The 20,176-nt window shown below is 39.5% G+C and overlaps 2 protein-coding genes across 3 annotated transcripts in view; one reads left to right on the top strand and one right to left on the bottom strand.

Moving 5' to 3' along the window:
• Window positions 1-4,064: 4,064 nt before the first annotated feature.
• On the bottom strand, window positions 4,065-4,973 carry LOC129178528 (RNA guanine-N7 methyltransferase activating subunit-like). Its single transcript, XM_054770843.1, has 2 exons — window positions 4,852-4,973; window positions 4,065-4,245 (listed from the first exon to the last, which is right to left on the bottom strand). Exons 1-2 carry the CDS (start codon window positions 4,971-4,973, stop codon window positions 4,065-4,067), a joined length of 303 nt encoding a protein of 100 aa, XP_054626818.1.
• A 695-nt stretch (window positions 4,974-5,668) lies between these two features.
• homer2 (homer scaffold protein 2) overlaps window positions 5,669-20,176 on the top strand; it is a 34,483-nt gene continuing 19,975 nt past the window's right edge. Inside the window, exon 1 of one of the 2 annotated variants that reach the window (XM_054770076.1) lies at window positions 5,669-6,124. Coding sequence is in view for 1 of the 2 variants with exons in the window: in XM_054770074.1 (XP_054626049.1) it covers window positions 6,120-6,124 (5 nt within the window). In the remaining variant the exon portion in view is untranslated. The remainder of the gene's footprint in view (window positions 6,125-20,176) is intronic. The other variant, XM_054770074.1, reaches the window with a different exon arrangement.

Below are 20,176 nucleotides of genomic sequence, written 5' to 3'. Positions count from 1 at the left end.
ACATGGCCTCCAGCACACTGTCTCCATGGCTGTCACATTGCATCATCCCAAACAGGCCACATGAAGTCTGACAGGCTGCCAGACAGACTGAGGGGATTGTCGTGGGTCCTTTGCTGCGGCTCTCTCTACTGCTTTTCCTTCTGGTGCACTCACAACCTCACATAATGCATTAACAACGTAATAATTAAATTGTAATGCACATAGAGTACCTTTCTGACAAGTAATAAAGCGTGTCCCTGCATCTGAGATACCATTCACACTGAAGAGGTAGTATAGCAGAGCAACGGTGTGGTTGTCATGCTGATGTAATGTTGAAATGTTCAGAAATGGTCAAGACAATATCGGAAAGACAGGATCAAATTGTGGCTACAAAGAGCGCATGTACTGATTTCACCTTCACCTCTTGTCCCACAGGGTTGTTTTTCTGGAGCTGACAGTGGCTTGTTAGTTCCAGTAAAATGCTCTAGTGCATAAAGCAAGGGCCATAAATGCATGCTTGGATGAGTTTAGTCTGGAAGAAGGTGAAAACCCGACCTCAACCCACATCAAAACTGATATAGTGAGTCAGCGGTGACCTCTGACCCTCATAAATGTTCTTCTGCATGGACACACTTAAATAGACAGATCTGTCAAATCTTGCAGAATGTTATTCGAGAAGAGTCCATGTTATACAAGTAGCTGCAAAGGGAAGACTGAATTCACATTAATACCTACAGTATTACAATGAGATGTCATTAAACATCTTTTTGGTGTCATGGAAGATTTACAGTAGATGAGCCCAATACTTTTGCTATTACTATAGCTTAGACCAGGGGGGGCACTTTAATATGAACTCACTTTTCTTTTCTTTATTTTATTTTTTCTTAAACACATCACAACCACTCCAGTGTAGGTCAATATATGTTAAGAGGTTAGGTTAATTGGTGACTCTAAATTGTCCATAGGTATGAATGTGAATGTGAATGGTTGTTTGTCTATATGTGTCCTGCGATTGGCTGGCGACCAGTCCAGGGTGTACCCCGCCTGTCGCTCGAAGTCAGCTGGGATAGGCTCCAGCATGCCCCCGCGACCCTAATGAGGATAAGCGGCATAGAATGGATGGATGGTTAAATATATTTAAATAATTATTATTGTTCATGTGATATATTTTCCCTTTTCAATGTAACCCTAATCATCCTCCACAATGTTTCATGTTTAACTTTATGTATACAATACATCCCTGGGAGCCAATAAAAATTGACCTGTGGTCTGCAAGTACTTGCTTGGTCGCAGTTTGGTCACATCTGCCTTCCACAGCGCTAAAATAACTCTTTTCATCAAGTAGTAATTGATATTGTATCGATACTGTTCACTTACGACACTCACCACATTGGTGATATGGTTCCACCCATAGAGATACTACAATAACAGCATGCCCAAAATTAGCATCATTATAGTTTTTTGGGGGAGGGTTTTTTTTCGTACCACAGTGCATTAACCAGAAGAGAACGACATTACCTAAGGGAGAAAAAATACTCAATAACAATATATTATCCCCCATCAATGTTTTTAAGCCTTTATGGTGAGATATAATTAATGGAGGCTGTTTTCACCAAATAAAATTGAATTAAAATACATCTTTTATAGTTAACATCCCTCTGTGCTTTTTGTTGTCATCCCTGCCCGCGCTCTGTGTGTCAGTGTGGGGTGAAGTTTCTCTCTCTAATCTGAACTGATTACAGTTGTGATGGCAGCCTTGCCTACTGTGTGCCCATTTCAGCACATCCCCCACCCACGTGCTCCCTAACCTCCCTCCTTCCACCACCACCCGCATCATCACAGCTGATTGCACCGCTGAGGTCCAAATGAACCGTTAGCCTGGTCTCCATTTGGGCTTTAAATGTTGACCACATGAAGTCATTGAGGAAGTGATAAAATAAGACTCAATTGTTCCTGTTTGTGAGAAAAGTCCTAGCTAATAAATGAAGAGCCACTATAAAGTCAAAAATATCATAGAATCCCAGGATTTGTATTTGTTCATCCACTTACTTTGAACACGTTTACATTGTTTACGAATTATGTGAGCTCTTTAAATAAAATAATGCCACATCCTCTTAATAATTGTGCTGTTATCCACATGTGTATGTGAACGCATGAGTAAAACCAATACATGCCTGCTACAACACATTGTGGTCATCTACAGCCATGCATTTGGATTTTTTTCTATTCTGATGAATTACAAGAAGAAGAATAGCGTCTGCCATTGCCCCAGTGAACTACGGATCACTCACTTCAGTGCATACCTGTCAGACCTCCTGTTTTCCCCGGGAAACTCCCATATTTTGCCCTTCTTGCCTGTCGCTCGCCCAGTTAAATAGTAACGCGCAAATTTCCCATATTTTAACGTTCAGAAGTTTCTTTTTAAATCCTCTCCCTGTAATAGTGATAATGGCGTCCATGCCTGAGCAACAATAATCTGCGAGGACAATGCGGCGGTGGGCAGTTGGGTCTTTCAGGATTTTTCCGTATTTTCAAATGCAAATGTTGAAAGGTAAGCTCTAGTGGTCTATAACATGGGTCTGGGTTCATGAAGTTTTTGGTTGATTAGACAATTGTTGATATCCATCCATCCATCCATTTTCTATACCGCTTCATCCTCATTAGGGTCGCGGGGGCATGCTAGAGCCTATCCCAGCTGACTTCGGGCGACAGGCGGGGTACACCCTGGACTGGTCACCAGCTAATGGCAGGGCACATATAGACAAACAACCATTCACACTCACATTCATACCTATGGACAATTTAGAGTCGCCAATTAACCTCACCTGCATGTTTTTGGGAATGTGGGAGGATGCCGGAGTGCCCGGAGAAAACCCACGCGCACACGGGGAGAACATGCAAACTCCACACAGAAATGCCCAGGGGAGAATCGAACCCAGGTCTTCCCGACCTCCAATTGTTGATATATTTTTATATTTGTTTCCCCCATTTTTCCCATCTACAATTTTTTAAATGTCAATGTCAAAAGCCCAGTTTCGACTCGGAGCTAATGCGTACATACTTTCACGTTAATTTCCTGGTACTAATAAAGGCTTATTCCATCATTGCACGTTTTAAATGAAAATGTGATTATATAAACTTGTTTATTGTTTAAATAGCTTAATAGCAAAAACAAGGCACATTTTTACATGAGACTAGGTCCAGTTTAACATAAAACACAGTTTTATTCAGTACATACCAAAAAAAAACTTTGTCCCCTTCCCGATTTCTTATTTATTTACATGCTTGTCATACTGAAATGTTTCAGATCATCTAACAAATTTAAATATTAGTCAATGACAACGCAACTGAACACAAAGCGCAGTTTTTAAATGAAACCTTTTCTTATTAAGGGAGAAAAATCCAAACCTACATGGCCCTGTGTGAAAAAGTGATTGCCCCCCTAAACGTAATAACTGGTTGCCAACAAAGGGGCAATCACTTTTTCACACCACGGTGTAGCCTTTATCAGTTTGAGGGTTGTTGGCCTGAAAAATCCCTTGTCTTACTGTATGTTGCTGGACCAACCTATCTAGCCTGCAATCAACATTATCAAAGTTGTGGGGAATGCTTTTACAATCTTAATGTTAAAATGATCAATATTTTAGTTCCACTTCACATTTAAACCAGCCTTTTCAGCTGTCCTTGCCACAACTTGCAATTGATCTGATTTCAAAACTATAGTTACATTCATCAATTTGTTGGTAAAAAGCATAGTAAAGCAGTCTGTGACAAAAATAAGAGTTCAGATAGCTGTTTTCTACAAACATTTTATTGTGTTATCATTCCTCTAGAGAAATATGTCAATTATTTTTGTAAACTGGACAACTGAATGGATCAAGGTGGAAGTGAAATACTGGTTCCAATCAATTGAGTTGTGTGCCATAGACAAATTATCAAAATATTAAACATTTGATACTGTAAGTCACGCATGGTATAGAGCACAACCATCTGAATATTATGAATGTAGCATTTGCAAAATGGCTGTATGTGCAAATGATGAAATACCATAAATATTGTCAACAAGAGAGAGGACAGAGTAGAGATCAGTATCGGTCATAATGTGGCCTCTGATAACGGGAGGAGTTTTCTTGATGGTAATTTGGTTGAGACCTACTACCATGGCTCCCATACTGATCCCCATCTTGCCAGTGTTGCTGCCTGTGATACGCTCCTCTGCCATAGCGGTCTCTACCCCAACCTCGACCTCCTTGATGGTCCTGGTACCTACAAGGAGGCCAAAAAAGAATGACTGATTACCACTGTTTAACATATGGAAGCCTGTTTCCGCCACTGAAAGAAAAAAATATCCCATTTGTAAGTCATAATTATGAGATAAAAAGCCCAAAGTATGAGATACAGACTGCACAAGTGCCGAGTGCCATGTGACGAAAGTGGCACATGCGCAGTTTGTATCTCATAATTATGACTCTTTATTTCACAATTATGACTTACCATTGGGGTATTTTTTCCATATTAATATCCATGCTATTTTCAACTGTAAACAATATTGTTCACTGCTAAACTTAAGATGTTAACATCACTCCATTCTAATGCACATTTTTTTTGGTTTGTTTCCAGATACAGTGTGTGTGTGTGTGTGTGTGTGTGTGTATATATATATATATATATATTTTTTTTTTTTTTGCCTGTTCTCCCGATGCTTTTGTAGGATTTCTCACAAAAGATTCCCACAGTCCAAAAATATGCATGTTAACTGTTGACTTGTAGTCCATAGGTGTGAATGTGAGTGTTAATGGTTGGTTGGTCATATGTGATTGACTACGGTTTGCATGATGATATTCAGTTAAACACACCAAACATAAACAATACCTCCTGTCTCTTCCTCTATGGTTTCCACCCCTCCAGCCCTCCACGATAGGAGGGGGGTCAGCAGGCCGTTTCACGTACTGCTGGTACTCAGTGTCCTCTGATGTAAATCTGTTTGCAAACATCTCCTCGTAACTTTCTTGTTTTGTCGTAGTTTCGCTCATTCTGAAACGAACTAAGCGCAGGTTAACATGAAGCAAATGTTTTGGCTACGTATTGTTACTGATTGTCAGGATGCAACTAGCATTAGCGGACTGTTAACAACACTGGCAGTGTAGTAGCTGGTTAAAAAAAAACATCTGGAAAGAAAACATACCTGTGAACAATTTGAAAACTCACAAAAACAAAGCCAAACCCCTAATGCTGCACAAATCTAAAAATCCGGTACGACGATGAAAACCTTCCCTGGAAACATGAAAGCTACAACAATTGTTCCGGGGAGGGAGCGCACGTGCCTTTGATTGACGTTGATCACTTGGCTGTTAAAACGACCCACAGGTCAAAGTCTACACGGAATTAGTATGTTACCTGATATATTTGGCTCACTTGCAAAAACCCCCCACAAACAATTGTCGAAACACATTGAGTCAATAATGCCCATAAGTGGCACAGTTAGTCTTGATACATTTGTAACTGTTGCTGTGGAAATTGACGTCAACTCATTGGAAGCCATCCATGTAAGTGCACCTAAACCAAACTATCTTGTAGTTAAAAGTGTATGTCACATAAATGCACCTCGCTTTGGAATACAGTAAGTGTTTCTTTTTTGCAGTTCAATGTGACTCTTGGTACATTGTTCGGGCAAAGTGTGGGTGGGTGATGGTAGGCGCAGGTGGACACCGCTCCGTGTCGCTGCTGCTGCTGCTGCTGCTGCTGCTAGCTCGCGCAGTCAACTCGATCCCGCTGGGGAGAGGAATAAAGTCAGACAGGTACACTCCATTAAATCGACGTCACTTTGAGGAAGATAGCGAGGTGGAAGCTGTTTTTAAATTGACTTTTACGGCACCGATTGTGTGACGAGGTGAGCCTTGCAAGCAACGGCGACAAAACTTGGTTGACAGCAGCAGGAGGAGGAGGCACAGCTTGACAAACCTTTAACACCCCTCCACGAAAGTGCTCTCACGTTTCAGTTTCCTTTGAGCGACTTGAGGAGAATGAACATAAAACTCTAAAGCTCGCTGATCATCTGTGGACTTTGCGTTTTTAGAAGACACGTTAGAGCGCACAGATCTTAATATCGCGGAGTTTTTTTTCCTGTCAAGTCGGCGACAATGGGGTGAGTACTTTACATATCACACCTGCACTCTTTATTTCTGTTAAATACCTCCGCGTCTATCGCCTATTTCACGTGGAGCTCTTATGGCGCCCTTTTGCCCATCATCTCCTAATTTTAAATATACATTTAACCTTTTTGTCTTTTCCCGTCCTGTGAATCAGAATGTAAAAATGTTGTTCTAGAAGGCTGGGCTATGGAGGTGTCATAGTTTCGCCCACTGAGAGAGTGTGTTGCAATTAAATGTGGAGGTCGTGCTGGACACCCACGGTGATTTTTCTCCTATAGTGTTTTTGTCTCTGGACTAGTGCCTTTAAATTCTTTTTTGCATGTGGCATGGTCTCAGTTTTACTTAGTCATGACAAAACGGCCTTTACTAAAAGACTATTAGTGAAGCACAATTAAATGTTTTGTTTCTGCATTTAAAGTTTGTTCAGAAATTGAGACTTTGCCAAATGTAGTCAAAAGCAGATTGGGAGTCAGGACCTCCAGAGGGTCCCAAGATCATTTCAAGGGGTTTCCAGATCACTGAAAAATACAAATAAATTTACAAAATTAATCTTCACTTAACGGATTTTAAGCAGTGTGTACTTGTTTTCTCTTTCATTATTTGTTGTACAAACTTGGTTTGTGGTGTTAAATTCTGATTCTGAGCATTGATGCTTTGCCAGTAAATGTGGCAGGTTTGTCATCTGTCGCCTGGATGAAAAATTGGGTCTTGGTTTCACAGGAAAAAGTGTTTCAGCTCAAAACTTGTGACAGCATGAGGTGTCTGTAGGTAAAATACCCTGAGAACCTGAAAGCAGCACCACAACCTGAGTGGGAAGCGTAGGCACCAGGACAGGCAGATATCTGATCTTGCAAGATTCGCAAATATCAGCCCAATTTTTTCAAATGAAGATTTGGCAAAATCAGTGAACCGTCAATGAACTTTTGGTACAGAAGAACTTGAAACCAGTAAAGCCACAGATACCTGTTAGAGACAAAACACGGCACCTACACCTGAAGCCCCGGCAGCTTCATATGAAGTGGTATGTCTGATTGGCCAATCGGGAAAAGGTTTACGCGATTGCTTCACGTACAGTGTGGCTTGGGTGCCGCAAACACTAACAAATGTTACCTTGGCAAACCACTGCCCTGCAGTAATTAACATACTCTTACCAGCGAAAAAATTCCGTGTTTATCACACTTTTTTGATATAAACATGTCATTGGACATTACGCCATAAATTCATCATTACGCCAGGATATTAACATTTACTAACAAATCTGACAATGCTCAGTTTTGATTGGCAGTAGAATTTCTGAAGACCGAAGTGAACATTCGACAAAAATACATGTCTAAATTCACCCCCAGCCAAAAAAAACCCAACAAAAACATATTCAAATGCTGTCTGACACATTTTGTGAGCCTTCAGTGAGTCTCATTTAGGAATTTATAGCTCAGTGAGCAGGTAATGGCTTAACTGCACCCTGGACATATAAGTGTCATGCTTTTTCTCCGTCTTTCTTGTGATGTCACCACAGAAAGGTACCTATGGTCAAAAGTAATGACAACCATAGAACCAGTAATGGAAATCACTGTGAGCAGTACATGTATCTCTGCACTGCCTGGTATAATATGACTAAAACAACAAAAAGTCAACCGCAATAATTAAAAAAGAAGACTGGAATGTGTCAAGTCTAGTCTGTAAAGCAACTCACCCTCCCTCCTCTGCATGTTGTCACATCCGTCACGCATCCAGTTAACCTCTTGTATAGTAAAAGGGAAGAGATATTTGTATAATTACCTTTTGGGGAAAATAGTTTTCCATTACAGCTTGTTTGACCTGAGAGTTTCCACTGTATTCATCTAACATCATGTTAAATGTTTATTGTTGCGCTTGTTTGTGGTATTGAACTACACTGCGTCATACTGAGAGGTGTTTCCAATTATTTGATCCTCTCTTGTCGATAAGTACGGCAACCAAAATATTAGAAGTGCTTCTCAGTATGTGAGAGGCTGGGGTGTCTTTGAGCAAGGCCCCCCCAGTTTTCTTCCTGACTGTCTGTCTGTCTGTCTGACAGCCAGGCTGGCTGGCTGTCAGAAAGCTGCCCATGGTTCCAGTGTTTGATTTTCATGTAAGGAAAGGAAAAGAACTCTTAACTGAACTTTTGACACTGTTACATTTTGTGAGGTGGCTGCAATTATCTGGTATTGTGGCTGGCATGCTGTAGCTATTAGCTTTGTTATACTACTGTATACATCTGAAAGCTTTCATGTTGGTGCACATACAAACAATAGTACGGTACTGACAAAGGTTAATGATGAGCAATTTAAAACTAGCCCAGGTGAGTTTACCTCCAGTAATGTTAATTGCCACCCAATGCTGCAGTACCAGTTTTCCCAGAACACACATTTGTTTTTCCAAAGCCAGTCCCACAGCCCTGACAGCCTCCCAAGAGGTCTGCATACTCGCTCAACAGCTTTGAAATGTTGACCATGGCGTTGTCATGAAACTGGCCCTGTGGACCCACAGCAGAGTGGCTGCCTCAGCTCGTGTCACAAAAATGACGACATGCCAAGTGTCCTTCCACTTGCCTGGTTTCACTCACTGCCAGCTTGTAGTTTCACATGACACCTCAATATGTCTGGCAAGACCAAATGGGTTAATCCATTCTTTAAATTGACTGTTCAATGTTATAGGCGGAATGCACATAAGTTCTCTGTTGATCAGTTTATAAAATACGTTAAAAGATAATATTTATGAACTATAACAAACTCATGCAATAGTATATTTTTGAGTGTAACAGTATTTGACATTTGCAACATACCCTGATAACCCTTTGTAATTATGCAGTATGTGTCAGTATGAGGGATATCTGGGTGTCATTTTGGCCCTGGTCCTTTCGCTATTAAATGGAGTTATAGATTCTCAATAAATCACGCACATACACAATGTGAACCTTCCCTGCCCTCCAGACCTTGACACATTGATATTGATCTTATTTCTAGTTGTAATTTAGAATTCACCGTGCCGCTTACAAATATAAGTGATATTTTTAAACAGACAACCAACTCATTCAGACCAGGCTATTGAGATAAATTTTAGTGATGAGTAAGTAATGTTAGACCAGGGTTCGAATCCTCGCTTGGGCATCTATGTGAGGAGTTTGCATGTTCTCTCCGTGGTTTTCTCCGGGTACTCCGGTTTCCTCCCACATTCCAAAAACATGCATGTTAGGTTAATTGGCGACTGTAAATTGTCCATATGTATGAATGTGAGTGTGAATGGTTGTTTGTCTATATGTGCCCTGCAACTGGCTGGCGACCAGTCCAGGGTGTACCCCGCCTCTCGCCCAAAGTCAGCTGGTATAGGCTTCATCATAACCCCGCAAACCTAATGAGAATAAGCGGCATAGAAACCGGATGGAGTAAGTGATGTTCATTATACTTACAAGTACATTTCACAGCTTTTATTTGCTTGTGGAAGAGTTCCACACTAAAGCTCAAATTGACAGATAGCCCTTTCTTATACGCACCGACAGCAATGTAATACGCATATTGCTATTTAAAGTAAGCCCTTCTGGGAGCAGCGCTAACACTGGGATAGATAATCTTGTGGCTGGCCAGAGAATGACATCTAAAGGCTTAACACTCATTGATTAGGTTCTGTGACATGTAACGTGGCAGAGTGTCTCTCGACAATAAGCCTAATCTGAGTATGCTGTCCTCAGTCTGCGGTTTAAAATGAAAAAAGCCCATGTGGGTGTAGAAAGAAAGTGGGTACAGGACTTGGTGTTAAACATCGGTAAATGAAAGAAGACAGGCTGATGGTGGATTGGAAGTCTCTTTACCAGATGGTTGAGGCCTGGGAGGCCATCTGCTGCCATGCTGTGCCTCTGTGGAGACTTCTCATGTCCTCCTTCACAGCTCTCAGATTAAGTTCGACTCTGTGACCCACTGCCTGAATGTGGTGAAAGATAACTGTACTTGATGGTTTCAATTGGCCCCTTTTACCCTCTTGTTAAACTAGTACAGAATTTATGAGATAAAGCCATCAAGAAGCCACTTTGTTGTTAATTGAAAGTGTTTTTTTTGTTTGTTTGTTTTTTTTAAAGTTGCATAACTAGCTAATGGTCATATATTTATATTCTCTGTGAAATCATACTGTATTGCAGTTTATGCAAAACATTTTTTGACGGACATTGTATGATACCATTTTTAAGAAAAAAAACAAAAAGGAATTGGTGATTATTTAACTCTTGCAATGGGCAGACAACCGCCTGTGCCATCATTAGCAAAGCAGTGCATTAATTGCAATAAAGGCCTGCATGTTTTTTTTTTGTCACAATCCCACAGAACTTCTTATCTTAGCCTTAGATTGATCTTTTTACTCAGATGATTCACTTTTCTTACCAATACTGCAGCTATGCTGTGTTCTCTCCATTTTCATGCTATACAGATACTGATAAATTCTGCGTTGTAGTCACGTAAATGTTTGTATTACAGTCATTCCTCACCACTTTGCAGTTTGAACATCACTCCCTCTCTCTATCACGTTTTTTTCCCGGAATGAATTAATAAATCATGGTTTCATTGTTGACTATGGCCTATTATTAGTCAAAAATATTGAAAGACAAGTCATGTAGTATTGTGTTAAGTATGCATCAGTAATGTTACATTGATGAGACATTACATTACCTTATCAGTGCATGGAGTCAGCCATGAAATGTCTGACATGACGTAGTGAAAAAAAGTTCTCCTCCCATTCTGCGTGAAAGTGGAAAGTTTTTGGCTTTTTACTTTGTCCTTCTTCCCCACTCTGTTTGAAACACTTTAAGTTTAGAATAAAGAAATTGGAGGCTCGCTAGTTGGCTCGGTAGCATGCTATGCTTAAAGCAGCAACTGTCTCTTGTGTCCCTGCAGTGATCCCATAGCCTGAGCATAAGTGTTGTGCAATGTGGCGTAAACAAAGAATAATAAGAGTGTAACGGTGATTATATGGGTGTTATTTCATGCCTACAGGGCTCTAATAATGGTAAAAAAATGAATTTAGAAATATTAAATCATACTTCACGGAAATGCACTTATTCTACTGTACCACTCTATTCTATTATGTATTTCTAAATTATGGTCTAAAAAAATGTTTTTCTTTTTTGATTTTCTCTGACATATTTGGGAAGACGATGTGCTTTTGTTATGCCCTTTCAGACAACATTGTAATGAAAAAATTTCTCCGTCGTTCCTGAAAATGTAGGGAAGAATAAGTGCTTCAATAGTAACACTGTGTTCCTACCCACTCCTCTTCTTTGTAGATATGACAGTGTATGAGTGGGTTTCTATGCAAATTCCTCATTTACTAGAACTTTTAGTAGATTCCATTTTATTATCTTTTGTCACATATTTTTAAGTAGTTAATGCAGTCTAATTTTGCTCTCACTTTACTGTGCATGCCTGAATTATGTGACCTCACTCATCAGAATGTTTATGGTGCCTAGATTTCATCCCATGTTCATTTTGATAATATCATTTGGGTACCCATGTGCCTGTGTGTCTCTTTGGGATTGCGTCATTGGGTTCTCTTGCAGTAGGAATGTAAATAATGTTGCAGTACCCATACTGTATGAGGCTAGCAAACCAGTTTGTTCAGCCCAACAACAGATACTAAATATGAGAAACACTGACTGTGACTGACTGAGGAGAACTATGATACTTGTGAAAGAACATACCTGAATTCTACGAGGGATACAAACAGAGTTGGAGTTACAACCTGGGCTAACAATTTTAAGGACGCACGTCTATAAGGTGTCAATGTTGTAACATGGGATATTTACACAGAAAGACACGCTATAAACCTTGCAATCCTACCTACACTCGAAGTTCCCAGTTTCACTTGTTAGCTTCGATGATGATATGTGAGTTTTTTTTTTTTTTGTCTTCTGTTTTTTTTCCCCCATTGGAGTTCAACAGCTGCTGCGGTCCAAGCAGAAGCTGTCGTAATTCTACACTTCTAAATTTAAGATTTGTCACATCAAAAGACGATTCCTGCATAAGACTTAAAAACGTGTCTCCACATTACTAGTCCAATTCACTACTTTCTGAATCTGCACTTTAAGCATCGTGGGAACCGTAATTCTTTTAGCCAGAAATTGGCCGCATCATTGTTTAAACCGCAGGGTTCAAAGCGTGTGTTGGGGGGAACAGAGTAGTGGCTTATAGTCTGGAAGTTTTGGTAATGTTGATATATTAGACCCCCACAAATGGATGAATTTTCTGTCTTTATGAGAGCTCAAATGCTCTTCAAGGAATCATGGTTACCATTGCTTCCCTAGGTATAGAAACACAAAAATCTAGACTGACAGAAAAATCCATGGTCACTGGAGAGTGACTATGGGGGGAAAAAAAATGTATTTAGCTTGACTATGACAAGACTATGGTTCAGTCAGTACGTTCAGTTTTTAGGGTCAAAGTCCAAATAAGCCTGGTTGTCACTGCGCAATACGTACCCGAAAGGCAATGGGTCCCCGCGCATGTGCAAGGACTACGTCACTTCCTCCTTTAGCTAATTGTTATGACAGCGTTTCTGCAACGTCATGTGCTGGGGTACTTATTTTTTAAATGTATGAGCATAAATGGTCAATAACCATACTTCATATACGGTATGTAATATGTTGGGAGGTGATTTTATAAGTGACTCTTGTTAAAATACTTCGTTATCATGGGGATGTTTCCATCATCATATGACATCCACCAAGACTGAGCTACGTAAAATTTATGCAATGCACATAGCGCAGACGTAAACGTCATGTCATTATGTGTAACATACATAAATAAATAGGATAAAACACATAAAATGCAGTTATATTTCAAAGTAAACCATAAGTAGAGTGCAATAATGGATTAATGTAGAGGATTCACCTAGAGTTTTTTTTTTTTTGTAAATGTGGAAATGCCATCCATCCAAACATATCTTCCTAGCAAATGCTTTTGTGTGTATTTTTTTCAGTGGCGAAAAAAAGTTAATTTATGGAACAAAGAGGGCTTATAAATTGTCCACTTGCACCATGTATATAGTATAAGAAAAAGATTTTGTTACTAATCAAATTTCTATCTAAACGTTTTTGGGAGTGGAGGGGGGGCATATATTGCTTGCTGCCGTAAAATAGACGGATAGAGTAGATTACATATGCCTAACATGTGACTGCCGAAAAATAGGCTGACCAGATGTAGACGCGTTCTGTACATGTGTAGAACCCAGGTGACCCGATTGCGTTCTGGGTGCGTATTTCGCAGTGACACTGGTTATTCATCACTATCAATATGACAGTCCCATATTTCTCAGTATGTTACAGACATTCTATGTGTTAAAAGTGGATCCTTATCTGATGATACCACAGTAGCAATCTTCTTGGGGTCCGTCACAGAAACAAATGACAACAGAAAACTCAACACGACATACAAAAGACAACAATACCTATAAAACAGTATATCATATAGCAGTATAATGCAGAAGAACAGTTCATTTTCAAGAAAAAAAGAACTGGACTTTTGTGTAGTATCTTACTGAGATTATTTTTAAACCATCTTGTATTGTTTGATTCTCATGAGGAACAAGACAACCTAATCCACTGAGTAACAGCCCTATACAACACTGTCTGCTGTGCAGAACATGGTCTTGTCACAGGAACAACAATGCCACCATGCGTTTGCTGTCTGGTTGAGTGGCTGTGTCTTCAATAAGAATAAATCATTTTAGAGCGCAATATTTTAGGCGTCATGCTGGTACAAATAGTATAAAAAGCAAGATTCTTTCAGATTTTTTCGCCTCGTAACCATGAGAGTCTGATGCACTCTCAGTGCTAGGCCATAGTGGGCAGTTCAGTGCCAGTCTCACAGCTTTGTTCCATAAGAATTGCAGCTAATGAATGTCTTTCTTCGGAGCACATGACCAAATAACAGAGCTGTAGTCTAGTTGAGACAATACTAATGACTGTACACTAAGTCCCCAACTAACGAACACAATTGGTTCCAGACGACTGTTCTTATGTTGAATTGTTGGAATAGGCCACACATTCCTTCATGTGTGATCAGAACCAAAAATTATAATTTGTTTTGCTAGTGTTTAAGACAAGCCTGTTATTGTCCGCCTGGATACACAGTCCAGTTCACTTTGCAGTGCCTAATTTGACATACCGTAAATTATCGGATTTATATAATATAGAATCATCTGCATAATAGTTATAGATGAACTATTTTTAAAATAAAAAAAAATGTCAAGGTGAAAATGTCACCATTTTAAAATACACACTATTGGTTAAGTACCTCTCCATCTATGTAACTGCACAATTCCTAAAACCATATGCAGAAAGTTTTCTCAACGATAAACCATGGTCAATGTCAAAATCTGCACCAAAATCTAGAAGAACAGCACCAACATAACTATTTGCATGAATTTCACTCAGCCAATTGTCATTTCCACGAGGGCTTTAGATGTCGAGTGGCCATCTTTGTAGACATGCTGAAATTCACATCAAAGCTTAAAATGGGAGAAATAGTTTGAAATTAGAGAAAATACTACCAGAATTTCCGGACTATTGAGCACACCTGAATATAAGCCGTCAATTTAAAGAGGACATGCGCATCAATTTATCGAGGCCGGCATAATTATCAACTTTTTATTTATTTATTTATTGTTCGATTAATCGATTTATCAATTATCATGACAGGCCTAGTTTCCACGTTCTCGTGCAGCTCTCATTTTAGGCAAAAAACCCCCCAACAAAAAACCTAGTTTCTTTGAGACGTTTGGCTTTATGCAAGACTTTCAGTTTCCGTGTACCTTTTGGACCTTCACAGTAATAGATCTTGGTCTGTCCGTACCGTCCCTTTTGTTTCCCATTCTGGTACACTTTTATTTCTCGCTGTAGATGAAGTTTTTCAGCTAGCACCTCCTTAATCTTCTTCAGTCCACAACTCGCCCAGTGACTCCTCAGTGCCAAACATCAAATTATTTTGTTTAGTCTGACCTTCAAGGTATTCCATTTTGTCAGTTACAGTGAGAAGACATATGTCGCATTTTCATAATGTATTCTGTATTCAGAATATTGTTCCATTTCTGATTTAATGTCATCCACTTCTTTTTGAGTGAATTGGAAGCTAGTTTAAAATTTTTACAGCTCTCTAGATAGTGTGTCCAGTGTGTTAGAGGACTCCAATATGAGTTTAACAAAGCCTTTAAAATTGTATTGTTGCTGTAATGGCGCATTGAACATTTCCTTTTGTTGAGCCTCGAGTTCACTTACTTGCAGCTTTGTATCTGCTCAAGATTTAGGAGTCATGTTGGAAACAGCACCGTCTCACAGCACACCGTGGTAGCCACACAGGAGCAGATAGCCACACTAACCCACACAGTGCACTAGAGCTGTTAGTCATACCACACCAGGGCACTGGAGATGGGCTGCAGCAGGGCCTGGCCTCGTGGAGGTTTTTGTCACCCCCATGAAAGTGTGTTCCAATTTTCGTGGCGATTCAGCTAAACACCCTAAAGTTGCAGAAAGGTGTTTTGTAGAGTGCTTGAGCTGTGTGAGAAATTTCAAGTCCATCACGAATTATGGTGTCAGACTTGCAGGTTTAATAACGTCACCATGTTGTGTATTTGTCAGAAAAATAATAGCACAGGTAACATACAGTTGTGGAAAAAATTATTCAACCACCCTTGTTTCTTCAGTTTCCTGTTCATTTTAATGCCCTAATACAACTAAAGGTACCTTTGTTTGGACAAACATAACAATGACAACAAAAATAGCTCATAAGAGTTACATTTTTGGCAATGCTATAGCTATTTATGTAAGAACTTATCTGATTTTAGTTATCAAGACAACCATGGAAGTTGCTAGATATCCGCTCTTAAATTAAACTCTGATGAGCTATATTTCTTATCACTATATTTATCCAAACAAATGTACCTTTAGTTGTACCAGGCAGTAAAATTGATCAATAAACTGAAGAAGCAAGGGCGGTCTAATTTTTTTTACATGACTGTAGTAGGGGTGTATGTTTTCACCCTTTTTATAGCCGTTCAGTAGTAAGCATTAGACTATGGAGTATGCTAATATTTTCACATGACTATATGTGTCTTGAGCTGGAGGGAAGTATGGGTCAACTCGATACGGTCCCCTGAGAATGCACACACACGCACACACACCTGTAAATTATTTAATGCGTCAGATGAAGATGGTGAGCATGTGACGGTCAACTGGAGGGAGGGCTGCTGCTGTTAAGTTGCAAATGTGGTCAAAGACACATGATACATGGGGACTCGCATAGACCTAGTATCGCTTGTACCTACATCTGTCATTTTAGTTAGACAAGTTGAAAACAATTTAGCTCATTTTTTGCGTGTTTGTCTGTCAGTGCAGAATTGCTATGTGAGCTGGTGTACTGATGCATACACTGACAGCTGCAGACACTACAGAGAAGTAGTGCAAGCTACTGTATCCCTGCTCTGGACATGCAGTATGGATCTGTAAATAGTTAAACATTTTGTTACACTGTCACCAAAGCCGAAAGATATATTTAATAGTTGGATTGACTCATCAACATGAACTACCGTCACACAATTTGATGATAAAAGTATGCAAGGCTGCAAGGTGGCCAAATGGTTAGGTTTGAATTTCCGTTTGGGCACTTCTGTATGGAGCTTGCGTGTCCTCCCCGTGCATGTGTGGGTTTTCTCCAGGTACTCCGGCTTCATAGGTGTGAATGTGAGTGTGAATGATTGCTTGTCCATGTGTGCCTGTGATTGACTGGTGACCAGTCTAGGGTATACCCTGCCTCAGCCCAAAGTCATCTGGGATAGGCTCTGCCTGAGACCATAATGAGGACAAGTGCTATACCTGTAGAAAATGGATGTTATTTGAACTGTTTCAAATTGTAGCTTGCTGGGTGAGATACACCCAGGCAGCTTTTCTAATGACTGCCATGCATTGTACACCTCTGCTCTCCATTGCTGCATGTTTGCAACACTTCCGCATTTAGCTAACCTTTATATATTGCACCGCAGGCAGTTAGAAGACTCGGTGTAGACGGTGGATCCCTGCATATTTGTGATTCAGCATTTGTGACCGTTTGGTCAAATTAATGGTCAAATAATTTTTTACATGTTTCTTTTTTCGCCCAAAATAGGCAGTTTTTCAGCAATAATTTATAATTATTAATTTATATTTATATTTATAATTATTAATTTTTATTGGCGTCCTAATTACTTGTGTTTATTTGCTATTCGTGGGTGGTCTTGGAATTTAACCCCCGTGAATAGTGGGGATCTACTGTATTCACGGCCTACGATGTTATCTGATGTGGTAGTTTTAGGAATATACACTGTTTCAAATTATTATGCAAATAGGATTTTTGTATCAAACATAAAATTTTTTGTTTTTCAATGAAATTCTGGATAGCATTATGCCTCGGGTTACTCGTATCCATCTCGGACTTGTCATAATTAATTAATTAGTTAATTAACCAATGAGCCCAAAGACAGGAAAAACTACTTAAAAATTATGTTCCACATTAAGTTTCCCACAGGTTTCAAGCTATATGGGACAAAAAAGCATCTCTCTGCTGCCAAAAAGCATCAAATAGTGCAATGCCTTGGATAAGGCATGAAAATATTCAATATTTCACCAAACCTTAAACATTATCGTACTGTGAACGAATTTGTGGCAGATTCAGAGCACAGATTGTGCTGATAAAGGCATAATGAGGACTGCTTCTGTAAGGCAAATTCATTGGCTCGAGAGAGCCATTTTAAAAAAAGCAGCAAACGGGTATTTGAAGCTGCTGGTACCTCTGGAATCCCATGAACCTCAAGGTGAAGGATCCTCCAGGCATTTGCAGTTACTGTATTTCCTCAACCTACTATTACAATACTCACAAGCACAAATGTTTGCAGTGGGCCAACAAACACATGAAGATTAATTGTAACAGTCTTGTTTGCTTATGTGGACCGTGCAACACTGGATGTTTCCGATGAAGGAAGCGGATGGCCATCATGTCCCAACAAGACTGTGGCGTCAGCAAGGAGGTGGTGGAGTCATATTTTGGATCAGAATCATTGGAAGAGAGCTAGTAGGCCCCTTCATGGTCCCTGAAGGTGTAAAAATTACCTCAAAGATTGGGTCTTATGTCAACATGTAATTTGGCCTGTTGAAATGTTTTTGATTGAAATAGCTTTTGCTTCAGTAAATACGGCCTTAATGCTGAAAATTCAAGAAATGACCACTTTCAATTCTTAACATCCAGTAAAATGTTTTGAAACTATGTTGTGCATAATGTGGAACTATACATTTTGAGTTTATTTTTGCAAAAAAAAAAAAAATCATTCATTATTTGTACTGGCTGTGATTTGCATAGACTATGTAGGAAATCACCAGAATTATAATTGGTATTATAATTTCACATATGTGTATTTTTATTGTGTATGTTTTAGTTTTTTGTGGGGTTCCATTTGTTCTTTGATTAAAAACTGCGCTGCTTTGTTCAGGAAAAACAAAGCGTTAAAATTATTTCATGAAAATTCAAGAGTAGTGAACCTCCATAACTTACTTGCTTACTCCCAAACAATTCTCCTCTTACTTCTAAGATGACTGCTATGCCGCCCCTTTTAACCAGTGGTATCTATCAACCTAATGCTTTTTTATCTCAGCAAAGCAGATCACTGGATTCACCCAACAGTATGGGTGCACCCATGTGTTCATCATTGACATTTACTCCGCCTCCCCTGCCAGTGTGAGCTGGCTCCTGACATCCCCACTGCAAAGGTCAGACTGTATGCACGTGTGTACACAAAGCCACAGCAGTGATCTGTATAATGGGTTTTGTTGTTTCTAAAGCAGATCAGATTAGGCAGAGATGAGGCTTTGATTTATTTGGAAGTAAAAGCTTTATTAGCTTTTTTTGGTTCTTGAATGCTTTCAGATGCATCGTGGCCTCGTGATTAGCATTTTGGTCGTGCAGTCAGGAGACCGAGTGTTGAGTGAGGAGTTTGTGGGTTTTCTTTTGTACTCTTGTCGGGGTACTCAGGCTTTTGGAGACTCTTAAGTTGTCCATAAGTGTGAATGTGAGTGTGAATGCTTTTTTGTCTATGTGCCCTGCGATTGGCTGGCAATCAGTCCAGGGTGTACTCTGCCACTCGTCTGAAGTCAGCTTATGCGTCCCTAATGACAGTTGGTATAGAAAATGATGTATAACATATAAAGGTATTCCACTGATTTATCAGGAACTTTTCAGTTTTAGAATGTACAAAATAAAGTTTAAAATTTGTTTTAATTGTTTTGAAAGTAATTAAATAATAATGATAAATAAGCAATGAGAACACAGAACACGCAGTGACTGGACAGAAACGCTTGACTGTTCAGGATATTTTCCACATTCATCAGCCATAAGAAGATCTCCAAGCTAGCTATTATTAACTGGACTCTACAGGGTTATAGGTTAAATACAATTTCACTGGTGAATTCACTTTTGCTCAAATCTGCATTCAGAATTTTCACTGTGAACCATTTGTGGGAGTGGAGGAAGGCTCCAAAATAAAAGCAGTGTTCAAATGAATGTATTATGTAACTGCTGTGAACACAAATCGTTCAAGATGCATCTGCATCTATTCACAGTACACGATACACATTCTGCATATTCACTTTAATATAAAAAATATACAAATATTAAAATATAACATTTTTTTCTTCAGTTAATTTTTTTTTTGTTGTTGTACAATACCTTTCCAAAAACTCAAAACTGCCAAATGTTTCCCAAATCCCTATGCAGCATAGTATTATTACTACATACTAATTTGCAAGGATGTGTAAATTAGGGATGAGCCGGATATTCGCTGTAGACGAGTATCCGTTACGGATAATGTGTTCTTGCAGAGTACGAGCATGAAACGAGGACAGCTCGTAACCTGTAATCGTGACGTAAAATTCCTCCATGATGTATTCACTCTTTACGCTCTGTGATTGGCCAGTCACACACAGCAACTGCCCCTCCCTAGACATAAACACAAATGCACAGCAACAT

Source organism: Dunckerocampus dactyliophorus, chromosome 3, assembly GCF_027744805.1.
Source record: "Dunckerocampus dactyliophorus isolate RoL2022-P2 chromosome 3, RoL_Ddac_1.1, whole genome shotgun sequence".
NCBI lineage: Eukaryota > Metazoa > Chordata > Actinopteri > Syngnathiformes > Syngnathidae > Dunckerocampus > Dunckerocampus dactyliophorus.
Note: the sequence above shows the minus strand (reverse complement) of the source record. Positions and strands in the feature narration are given on the sequence as shown.

What these genes read in the sequence shown, in the direction of transcription:
- LOC129178528 (XM_054770843.1), bottom strand. Translation starts at nt 4,973, where the DNA reads ATGTTTGCAAACAGATTTACATCAGAGGACACTGAGTACCAGCAGTAC. An exon ending in CATAGAGGAAGAGACAGGAG is followed by an intron (nt 4,246 to 4,851) that starts GTATTGTTTATG and finishes GCCTCCTTGTAG; the next exon opens with GTACCAGGACCATCAAGGAG.